Source organism: Typopeltis vanoorti, chromosome 15 (genome assembly GCF_054136105.1).
Source record: "Typopeltis vanoorti isolate ZY-2024b chromosome 15, IOZ_Tvanoo_1.0, whole genome shotgun sequence".
NCBI classification, from domain to species: domain Eukaryota; kingdom Metazoa; phylum Arthropoda; class Arachnida; order Uropygi; family Thelyphonidae; genus Typopeltis; species Typopeltis vanoorti.
In genome coordinates this window covers 115,940,304-115,952,465 of record NC_143563.1, presented here as the reverse complement: position 1 = coordinate 115,952,465, position 12,162 = coordinate 115,940,304, and the positions used below count along the sequence as shown (strand labels likewise).

At 35.2% G+C, this 12,162-nt stretch overlaps 1 protein-coding gene across 1 annotated transcript in view; it reads right to left on the bottom strand.

Moving 5' to 3' along the window:
• Positions 1–12,162, bottom strand: part of LOC150099091 (tensin-1-like) — a 780,515-nt gene that overhangs the window by 7,441 nt on the left and 760,912 nt on the right. The window contains exon 33 of the mRNA XM_090405808.1: positions 5,486–5,599. Coding sequence (XP_090261934.1) covers positions 5,486–5,599 — 114 coding nt within the window. The remainder of the gene's footprint in view (positions 1–5,485; positions 5,600–12,162) is intronic.

The following is a 12,162-nucleotide window of genomic DNA, read 5'->3' as shown; positions in this document are numbered from 1 at the left end:
GGCAGTTTAATATGCACAGTTTTGTCCAGGCAGTGTGTGTGATGTATTTGTTGTGAAAGATTTGTGGAAAGAAAGTAAGGCTGATTAGTGAACATGAAGAAAGTGTTTTGAGAGTAAGAGTTGTGTGGGGAGAGTAAAACACATAATAGTGGAATAGAAAATGTTGACAGAAGTCAGGAAAATGTTATTGTCAGGATTAATGTTGTGAGTGCAGTGGTGGAAGGCAGGATAATGAAGAAAACCTCATTCATACCTATCTGGAGTCCTTCAGAGGGAAAAAAAAAAGTGAACGCAAATAATTGCAGAATCATCAAGTGATAGGTAGAGCTGAGAAGACAAAACACAAGAGGTACAAACAGAGTTGATGTCTGAAGACATCTTTGTACACTGAGAGCACATATGTGAAACATCAGGAAAACTAAAGCTTATTATGCAATATTTCTTCCCAGGAGGAAAGGAGGGACCTCTCATAGGATTAGAAGATCTGCCCATAATCACCAGTGACTGAACTGATTTAAATACATATCATAGGAACTAACTGTAGGATAGAGTGAATATTTTATCTTTTTCTTTAAGTGCTATCTATTTTCTAATGCAGTTCTTAGTCCAGTTTTTTATGATGAGTCCTAAAAACTCATTAATGAACTAGAACAGAGATTGGGAACCTTCACTGTATCAAAATTCATAACAGCAAAAGCTTTCTAAAAGCCAAAGATGATTATTATTTCTGTTCAGAACTTCCATACAGTCATAGAACTCATCACAATAGGCTCATCTTAGGCAACACAAAGTCTATCATATCACTTCTTAACCCCGTTCACTGCTAATACATTTACCACCTTATCAGGTAATGCATTCCATGGTCCAATCGACCTCCATTCAAAAAAGCCACTTCTTTCCTTCCTACTCACCCTATCTTTTCACAACTTCCAGGGATGGCCTCTTGCTTTTCCTTGCCCTTGCTATGTGTAAAATTTTGGTATCAAATCCTGTAAATACCTCTCATCACTTTAAATGTCTCAATCACGTCATTCCTTAATCATCCATCCACAACACTTTGTACTTTGCAAAATGTTGCAGATAGATGATTAAGGGGTGACATGATTGAGACATTCAAAGTGATGAGAGGTATTTACAGAATTGATATTGTAGTCCTGGTATCATTTTTATTATCTGTCTCTGTACTCTCTTCAAGGTTAATTTCTTCAAATCCTATTACTAGACCTGAGCACAGTAATCCAGATATGGTCTGACCAGGACTTTATACAATGGAAGTTATTATAAATTTTTTAAAAAAATGTATTTTATAATTTTAAATATAGGTTTTAAAATATTCCAATGTGTAATTATTAAAAATGAAAATTGAAAACATTTTTCAGCAATTATTTCTCTTTATTAATACATGAAAGTCATTATCATCTTGTTCATTAGTAGGTCTAATGTTTCGATAAAAGTTCAATCTTTTGTAGTCTCTCTCTCGAAAGTATCAAAGAACAATCTATTAAGATGTCCTGTTCATAGTATTTGTATGCTGCAACCATTTGTGATTGTACTGCTGAGTATATTACATTATGGGTATCATATAATTGGTTTATTCATTATATCTTTGTTTTTCATATGATCCACTAACATATATTCTGTGTTTCCCATAAATTTCATTTTGTTGTAATTTGTTCATATTATTTTCTGGTGTGTCTCTTATATTTGTTAGATTAAAAACTTGATTAATTATTCTAAGTACTCTTACTGTACTTCTGAATTTTATTATCAATGTCATTTTCTTCTTTCTAAGTCAGCTATAACCAAGATAGTTAAAGCAGTATTTACTTGCTCAAGAATTGTATTTCCAATTGATTTCTTTCATTTCCTTGAAAAGTCATTATTTTGTTTTTTAACAGTTGATGCTTCAATATTAAATTTTACATCAATAAGTGAATTGACAGCATGCAGAATATTGCAAGTCATCTTCATGATTGGCCAGGAGCAAATGATTATCTGCATGTAACACCGTGTCAAGGTGGCCATCACTTTATAATGGCATGTTTCCATGAACATGAGATGTTTATATTCATGGTGTTTCAAATTAAAATACCCCTATTCAGAGGAGTCTGTAAAGAGAAAAACAGTAGACAAAATACTCTCTAACCTGGTGGTAGAGATTTTGACACTAAAAAAAATTAGTTCAAAAATGACCAATAGGGGAAATATGGTGCTGTGAGTGAGAAAATATAGCGAATTTTGCATACTACATCAGCCATGAAATGGTATAAACAAAGAAGCCAGACTGACTCTACAGCCAGTCGACTTGCACAATGGGTCTCACTTTGCCTGAATATTTCCTGCTTTTGAAGTAATTCTGTAGGAATGAAGAGAATGCTGCAGAAGCACTTCGTACGAACACAAGCCTAAAGACTGTGAAAAGGCCGAATGACATGAAATGTAGAGTAACACATGGCTTGTCAATTTGAAGAGATAGGCGGTTTGACAGTCCAAATAGGAAGAGGATGTAAATTTCAAATACAACAAATGACTGAAGATGTTGCAACTGCAGTTGTTGAACAGTCAAATAAGAATGCTGCAGGTTCATGTAATGCACGTGCCACAGTGGGACAATTAGATTTGCCATACACAATGGTATAGACCCTTATTCTTCAACCTGTGGTCCACAGAAATTTCCTGGCGGTCTACCAAAAATTTCTTCATCTCAGAAGTGCTCCAGCCACATATATCAAATTTTCTAACTTCTAAGCAGCATCAGATGTCGCACTAGCTAAAAATTGTAATTTTATAATATTGGATTTAATAAATAAAATAATATCTACATTGGTTTATGTTTCTGTCTTGGCCGTCAGCCAGTTCGCGAAATATTTCTCCTATTTTCCCTGGTCTGCAGGTGTAAAAAGGTTGAAAAATGCTGATATAGACAACTGTGAATATAGCATTGCAGTGCTACCCTTATAAACTCAGCCACAGCCAAGAGTTGAAAATGGGAGATGGAGATGCCACAGTCTGAAAATACTTGCATTCATATTTCTGGCATGCAAGCAGGTAGACAAGGACTGGCCTGGGAACATCTTATGGAGTGATGAAATGCATTTTCATGTTTGTGGAACAAAACACTCAAAACTACCTCATCTGGACTGTAGTGAATCACTGTGTATTTCAACAAGATTCCTTACATTCACTAAAGGTCAAAGAAATGCATCGAATCAGGCTTGTGACCTGCATGGTCATGGCTGCACATTATCAGGACATGCTAAGCAATTTCATTATCCTTCAACTGCAGCAAAGAGGGTGCCTGAACACAACATTATTGATGCAAGATGGAGCACCTACCCACATAAGATGTGAAGTTCAAAAATTATTGCATTAACATTTCACAGATAGGTAATCGGTCTCTCATTTTCTATGAAATGACCACTGCATTCACCAGACCTTAACCCTTGTGACTTTTGGCCAAAAGTATGGTGTATCGGAAGATTTGAAAGATAAAATCACATGCAAAACCTTTCATCACATCTGTTGTGTTCTAAATATGGTGAAATCAGCTATCGGTTCTGCACAAAGATCAAAACATTGAACGTCACCTCCACTGATAATCCAGATCTTGCAGTGTGTCAGCTCTATTTGATTGTTTTTTGTATCACATTATTTTATGAAACGAGCAAAATAAACACCATATAGAATAACTTTGTTTTTCATTAACTCCTGCTCACAGTGCCATATTCCCCCATCCATTCATCCCTCTTTATTCATTGGACATCAACAAATCAGATATGGTCATTCATATGCTCAGTGATATGCCACGCCAGTCCTTGCCATATGGTCCTGTTGTGTACACTCCTGGAAGCTTCAACTCTTCGATGATCAGACACTCCAGACACAATCCATCCACCTCATTGACAGTCAACCCCTTCCTCATTTTCCAGGAATGCTACCTTCTATTACTGTTTTCAGAAGACCTCCTTCCATCCTTTCAGTCTGTTCAAAGTATTTCAACTTTCTTCTGTCAGTATTCTGAAAGAGCCTTCAAGTTCTGCTGATCCTTTCTAACACCTATCCATTTGTCTGCCTCTCAGTACATGACATCCTCAACAGCCTTCTGCAACACCACATCTCAAAAGCAGATATCCTTTTCCTATCAGAGATTTTTAGGTTCCAAGTCTCGCATCTGTAAGTCGCTGTTGGAAAAAGAGCTGCATCCAAAATCCTCAACTTTGTTCCCATGAAAATAGATCCATCCTTCCAGATTTTAAACAAGTCTGACTTGTTTTAGCCATTCCTAATTTTCTTCTCATATCTTCTGAATAGCAATTCTTTGCATTAATAATGGAGCCCAGACACTTGAACTTGCTGACTTCCTCAATTCTTTCTCTATTAAGATACATTTGTTTCTTGGGAGCTTCCCCTCTGTGTATTTCCTTTGAGAACCATAATCTTTGTCTTGCTAGGATTGAGCTGAAGTCCTATGTTTTTACTGAATTGGTTAACTTTGTCAAGAATTTATCCTGGTTCTTCCTTGTCATTACAAAGAAGGACTACTGTATCATCAGCATACCTCAGCTTACTGATCAATATGCCTCCTAACCTAATTTCCTGTGTCAAGCTTATCCAGTGCTATACGCATGATGTCCTCAGCATAGATACTAAACAGGCGAGAAGAAAGTAAGTAACCTTGCCTAATTTCCTTTCCAACCTGATGTCAATCAGTTAATTGAACAATTGTTTTAACTGTGGCTTCTTGCTCACTGTACAATTAGCTGTCAGCCTGATAGTGTTTTGAGTAAAATCCATTCTTTTCATTATTTCACATGCTGAACACAGTCAATAGCTTATATTTCTCCTATTTGGGTATATTTTGAACTAATCTTTTTATTGTCAAAATCTCTTCCCCATGATTTGGTTAGGGCACTCACAAAGTTTGAGGGAATTTTGTGTTCTGGTTCTTTCTACAGATTACTCTGAACAGGGTATTTCAATTTGAAACACCCTGTATATATTAAAGAACAATAGTGATAAAGTGCAGCCTTTCCAGATATCAAAATTTATTGGTTCCCAATTTGACTGCTATGAAGCTGTATCTGTAAAGACTGTAGATTCTACTATTATTTGGTTTGGGGGTTTTCATCAATGTGTTTCTAAAAGATGATTTGTCTTAAATTTACCAAATTTATGACACATCACATGATCAGTCATTTTGAAAATGACTAACAGGTCAAAGAAGAGGCGAAATAAACCTGAAAAGTCCCCCCCCTCACGTTATTCGAATCCAATTTTTTCCTCTCCTTGAAAAAACTTGTAATGCAGTGAAGAAAATGTATTTTAAGAGTATATTAAGTAGTAGTGTATGAAATTTATTGTGAAGTTTTTTTATTTTATTTTATTTTTTTTTTATGGAGACATTGGATAAGCTTGGAATGCCCTTGCCCTTGTTTTAAAAAATATGTCTTAAATAAAATCAGGAAAAAAAAAGTATTATAATCACCTTGTACTTATAGGGACACCTGTCTCTTCGTTAAGTTGAGTCCACCTCCTGTCATCTGGATCTAAACCACAGTGACTAATTGACTTGATTGGATAGTGCCGCCGAAAGAACATTCTAAAATAACAAAAATTTCAACATTCTTTGTTATATTGAATTTTAGCAGTCAGAAAATTAAGGGATACCTCCATAATAATCTTTCTTTTTAATAAATTAGACTAATTTTCCAACATTTAGACCTTCATATTAAGATAATCACCTGCTGTATACACACACACACACACACACATATGGAGACAAGCTACAAAACACTATACCAAAGTGATAAAGATTTGATCAACTCTTATTCTACTGGCTTGACCTCTGAGTGGGGATCAAAGCTGTATCCTATATCCTATGTTTTTTATAACATGATTAGAGAACAATTCATATTATCTTTTAATACTTTTACGAGTAATAACCTAATCAATAATTTAACATAAGTGTTAATATATGAAGGCTAAGATCCTGGAGTGCTATAGTCCTAATTATAATTTTGATGGATTTTTAGAACAAAAAGTTATATGGGTAGAATATGTGCCATCCATATTTTTGAGATTTTTAGACAATTATTATTATTGTTATGTGACACCTCCAAAGAGTCCAAAGGCTCATCAAGAGAGGGCACCTACTCCACAACTCTCTGCCTCCACCACTCAATAATTTACCAACTACAACAAACCACAACTACCACCATCTACACCCATGCCATGTACTGCCTACTGATAGCACTACTATTTTCACAGACAACCAAAAACATCCATTCCCATGGTGGGATTCGAATCCACAGCCTTTTGGCTGGAGAGTGAATATGCTAACCACTCAGCCAACCAGCACATTAATAATTAATACAAGAATCTATTTTTTATCCACCCTTCAATTATCCGTCATTTGCATGTCAACCAACTTCCCTGTAGAACATCCATGTACCTCAGTTGTCTGCCTTTCAATTATCAGCAAAAAGTTCTGAATGGTCAAATAAATTATCATACATTTGTAAACAGGCAAAAAAAATCATCATCATCAAATTCCTGACATGTATACCTTCAAGGGGGTGTACAGGATATGATAGTACTACATGAAAAACTTATGTAATTACATCACATTACATCACCTCTATTACATCACCACTAACTTCCTATTTACAATTTTCCTCCAAATCAGTGTTTTGGAGGAAAACTGTTACCTGTCAAGAATCCAACATTATCAGATCTTATATTTCTGTCTTCTAAGGCACTTTTTACTGTATCAGTCAATCTATATCTTGGTCTTCCTCTGGGTCTTCTTCCTGTCAACCTGGCAGAGAACACTTGTTTTTGCTAATCTTCCTCTCCCATTCTATTTAAGTGACCATACCACCTGAGATTAGCTATGTTAACATATTCTTGGATGCTAACAATGTCAAGTTCTTTCCTAATATCCTCGTTTTTATTATGATATTGCCATTGATGCCATCTCTTCATGCCTCTAATCTTTCTCAGGACTCTCATATCTGCAGTCTCTAGTCTTTGGTTAAATGTTTTATTTCTAACCCATCTCTCAGATCCATACATTAAAATTGGTTTGAACACTGTCTTGTATACAGCTAATTAAGCATTTTGACTAATTTCTCTCTTATTCCATATAAATTTATTCAGTTGACTTCCTATCATACTAGCTTTGTTGATGCTGTTGTCTATTTCCATATTTAGTTTACCATCTTCACTAAAAATTGTGCCTAACTAGCTGAAATGTTTTACTTTTCTATAGGTTCTCCATTGACAATGCAGTTGATATTTTCAATGTTTCTGCCTATTTTCATTGTTTTTGTCTTTTTGATGCTGACCATCATACCATATCTATTACAATAGTTATTCAATTTAGTCAAAGAATCTTGCAGACTTGTACCGACTTTATTTAGAAGTATAACATCATCTGTGTAAAATAAAAAGCTGAGATTAACATTTCCAATTTTGATATCAAGTTTAATACCACTTTCCTTTGTAATGATCCATATAAATAATGAATAACAGAGGGAATAATGTATATCCTTGTCTGACACCAGATTTAACATTAAACCATCTTCCTGTACTTCAATTCTAACTGCTGACTTAGAACTCAAATAAAGACTAAGTATCGCTTGATATAATGTCCCATTGACACTATCCTATACATATAACTGTTCAAAAAAAAAAAAAGCTTTTCAAAACAGCTTTTCTTTTTAAGTTTTTTTTTTTTCTCTTGGCACCTTATATGCCTTTTCCAGATCTACAAAACTTAAATACAGATCTCTGTTACATTCCCATGATTTCTCAACTGTTTATTGTAAAGTGAAAATCTGATCCTGACAGCCTCTATTTGGCTTTAATCCAACTTGTTCTTCACTAAGCTTCCCTTCTGAAATCCTAAACCATCTCTCAAGTATATTTGCATAAATCTTACCAGGAACACTCAGTAGGAAAATACCTTTGTAATTCTCATTGCTTCCCTTCTGCAATCCTAAACCATCTCTCAAGTATACTTGCATAAATCTTACCAGGAACACTCAGTAGGAAAATACCTTTGTAATTCTCACATTCAGTTTTATTTCCCTTTTTATATATGGGTAATATGAGAGCTCTACTTCAATCATCTGGAATTCGTCAAGCTGTCCAGGCCTTCTGAACTATGCGGTGCAATCACTGTAAGGCTTTTATACTTTCATACTTGAGGATTTCTGGTCAAATATCATCTTCTCCAGCTTTCCATATTTCAGGCTTTTGATGGCTTTTTCTACTTCAAATATGATTAAGTATGTATTCCTGATTGCATGTCTGTTTAATGTTTTTTTATTACTGTGTTGTCATCACTGCTTTTTTCGTTTAGCAAATTTTTCGAAGTAATTACTCCATACCTCAAGGATATCTTTAATCCAGTTTTCATGTCATCTTTATCACCTCTAATTCCTTTTACATCACTTTTTCCTCCATTTCTGAGCTTTTTCAACAACCTCCATAATATTCTTACTAAAGTCTTCCCATGACTTTTGTTTAGATTTCTTACATTTGTCTCTGTATTCTCTGAGAGCACAATAAATTAAAGATACCAAGAAATTATATACTTGGTTTAATCCTTTATCCAAGTGTAAGCAAACAAGTTTGCACCTGAACTATTTTCAGGACTGCGGCAATTCATATATATAGAAGCTTATTTGCCAGGAACTTTCAATATGCTTTCTTCTTTTTCTTCACTGCCTCTTTAACTTCCTGTGTCTACCATGGGGTTCATATTTTGATATCCTTGCAGACAAACTCACCACATGCCTCTCTGGCTGAATAGTCAATGTTTTCTTCAGGATATGTCACTGAATCTCCAAGGTTTGGTTTTTGTTCTCAAACTCTTTCATTTTTTCTTGAATAATGTTTGTGTATTTTAGTCTGCACTTCACATCTGAGAGCTGCTTAACTTTTATTCACTTTAAAACTTTCTTACATGTACTTTTTTTTCAATACGAAATTCAATTTTTCCCTGCTCAAGACTAAATGGTGATCACTTCCAATTTCAAATCCTCTGTACACTCTAGTGTATACAGAGGATTTTAAATTGGAAGTGAGAAAACATCATTATCAACAGTAACATAATCAATGAGACTTTTCTTATTCTTTGCCTCTTTTTTCGATGTGAATTTGTGCACATTTTTATGGTGTAACATGTTGTTAGCAATAACCAGTCCATATTCAGAGCAGAAATTCAAAGTATTTGTCATTATTATTAGCTTTACTCTTTTCTTCAAATTTTCCCAAAATATTTTTGCATGTCTGACTATCATATCCTACTCTGCTATTTAGATCTCCAACAAGAACCAACTTTTCCTTTTTCACTGTGTCAGTTTCTTTCTCTAAAGCATCAAAACATGCCTACACTTCTACCTTAGTAGAACCTTCTGTTGGTCATAGACACAAAAAAGTCTCATTGTCCAGTTCCCCATTCTGATATTTGTCTACATCACTCTACTTGATATTACCTGCCATTCAAGAAGATTATATTTGTTTTAATGTTGAATACTATAGCTACTCCTTCTTTTTCCTGATTGTCTGAATATAACATTTTGTGTTTATTGCTCAGAAAGATCTAACCAGTTTTTGTCTTTTTTGTTTCAGTCACCCCTATTATGTCGATCTGGTACTTATCAAATTCCTCAGCTAGCCTAATTTCTTTGCCATTCAGGCTTCTTATTTTGATAGTACTGATGTTGAATTGGGATGTGTTTTAGGATTTGTTCCAGTAGCTGACTTTTCAATGTTCGCCAGGGTTCTCTGGCAAAAACAACAGGAGCCTTGTTTAACCGGGCGACACCCCAGCCGGTATGAAAGTCTTTCATGTTGTTCCATCATTTTATATTGAGGTTTATGACAATAAGAATATAATTTGGTTAGCTAAATCCTAAATTGCCTGCCCATCCTCGTTTGTTCATTATCCAGGTAGATACCTAACAGGGTGCACCACGAGAAGGTGAGAATTGGACATTAGGTCAGGAGCCCTGGTTGGTTCTTCGCATTCCTTTAAAGGCTATGTGTAGGTCTCCTCTCAGTTATACAGCTTTTACCCTTAAGCACCCTCCAAAAAAAAAAAAATAAAATAAAATAAAATAAAATAATAATAATAATAATTTCTGAAGCTTGCAATATCACAGTGGCAATATAAATACATACATTGGTGATGCAACCATCTGGTAGGTGTTAAGTTTTCAATGCGTGCGTATTCATATTAATTCTTATTGGTATACACACATGAATGGAATAAATAAGATTATTTATTAAGGCTGCAAATGCTATGCATTATGGAAAGGGCCACTACTCAGACGTTTATTGAGGCCCCATTAGTGGGAGCCAGAAGTGATATCAAGGTTGAAGTAATGCAGAAGTCATATTTCTATATATAAGTATTCAAAAAGTGCCACACCTTATTACTAAAATACTCTGCATTAGAGATGGGTGTTGAAAATTTTTCCACTTGGTTATAAATTAAAGCTACCAAGAAATTATATTCTTGTTGATTAATTTTAATGGTATAGATGAAAATACAGACTGATTAGAAAATATCTATTTATTAATGTTGGAAGTTACTGAGGTTTTTTCCCACTTGGTTAGACTATAAAAAATTTAGTTTAATCCTTTATCCAAGTGTAAGCCAACAAAATTTGTGCCTGAAGTATCTTCAGGACTGAGGCAACTCATGGTAAAGGTGGACCAAGCTCTCATCACTCCTTGTCTTAGTATCTCCCATAATGCAAAGCACATTTCCTTGCAGACATGTATAATGCTATGCATTACAGGAAGGGCCACTACCCTTTACTTCTACGAGTTGCCAAACTCGTATAGGTAAAGATGACTTCTCCATTGCTTCTACTTTGGTATCACCACCTCTGGGTCTGGCTCCAACTGACAAGACCTCAATAAAGGTCGAAACCGGTCTGGGTAGTGGCCTTTCCCTTAATGTATAGCATTATACATGTCTGCAAGGAGATGTTCTTTGCATTATGGGGGATACTAAGACAAGGAGTGATAGGAGCTTGGTCTACTTTTACCACCAGCTGCCTCAGTCCTGAATATACTTCAGGTGCAAACTTTGTTTATTTACACTTAGATAAAGGATTAAACTAAATTTATTATACTCTAACCAAATGGGAAAAAACTTCTAACATCTTTCTCTAAATCCAGAGTAATTTAATAAGGTGAAACACCTTTTGTCAACTCGTATAGTTAAAGATGACTTCTCCATTGTTTCCACCTTGGTATCACAACCTCTGGGTCTAGCTCCCACTGATGAAACCTAAGCAAAGGTCTAAACCGGTCTGGGTAGTGACCCTTCCCTTAATGCATAGCATTATACATGTCTGCAAGGAGATATGTTTTGAATTATGGGAGATACTAAGACAAAGAGTGATGAGAGCTTGGTCCACTTTTACCACGAGCTGCCTCAGTCCTGAAGATACTTTAGATGCTAACTTTGTTTATTTACACTTGGATAAAGGAATAAACTAAATTTATTAAACTATATATTAACTTATTGCTGATATTTCACTGGTATTCTATACAGCATCTTCAGAGCACAAATCAGTTTGTCACAGTATGTGTGACAACCACAACCGGATAACAATGGGATTAGTTTGAACAATTGTAATGTACAATACAAAGACTAAAGTCCTAATTAGGCACTATCTATGTTAGAAAAAGAAAACAGAAAGAAAGAAGATATTAATTTAGTCTTAATTTCGCTTTTTTTTTTCCCCAATGTAGATGCCGCCTAATTAGGACTTTAGTCTCTGAGGAAATGATCAGATTTAGAACTCTTGGTCCTCACATGCCCTCCTTCATGTGCTGCTTGAGAAAGTTATCTCTCAAGAACTCAAGAAATTCATTTTCCTTATTCCCAAATGCTATCTCTTCATTCCAATCTATACCGCTGTAATCAAAATCACTGATAGCTTATAGCAACATTCATCTAAATATGTCTTCCTGTCAACCTCCACATTATGCCACACTGCCTCATAACCATTGCTACTATGTCTGTGTTCTTCTTCTCTTTTTCAGCCATTTTCTGTCCACTGCTGGACGAAGGCCTCCTCCAGTTCTTACCACCTTTCTCTGTTCTTGGCAATGATTGACCAATCTTCCCCAACA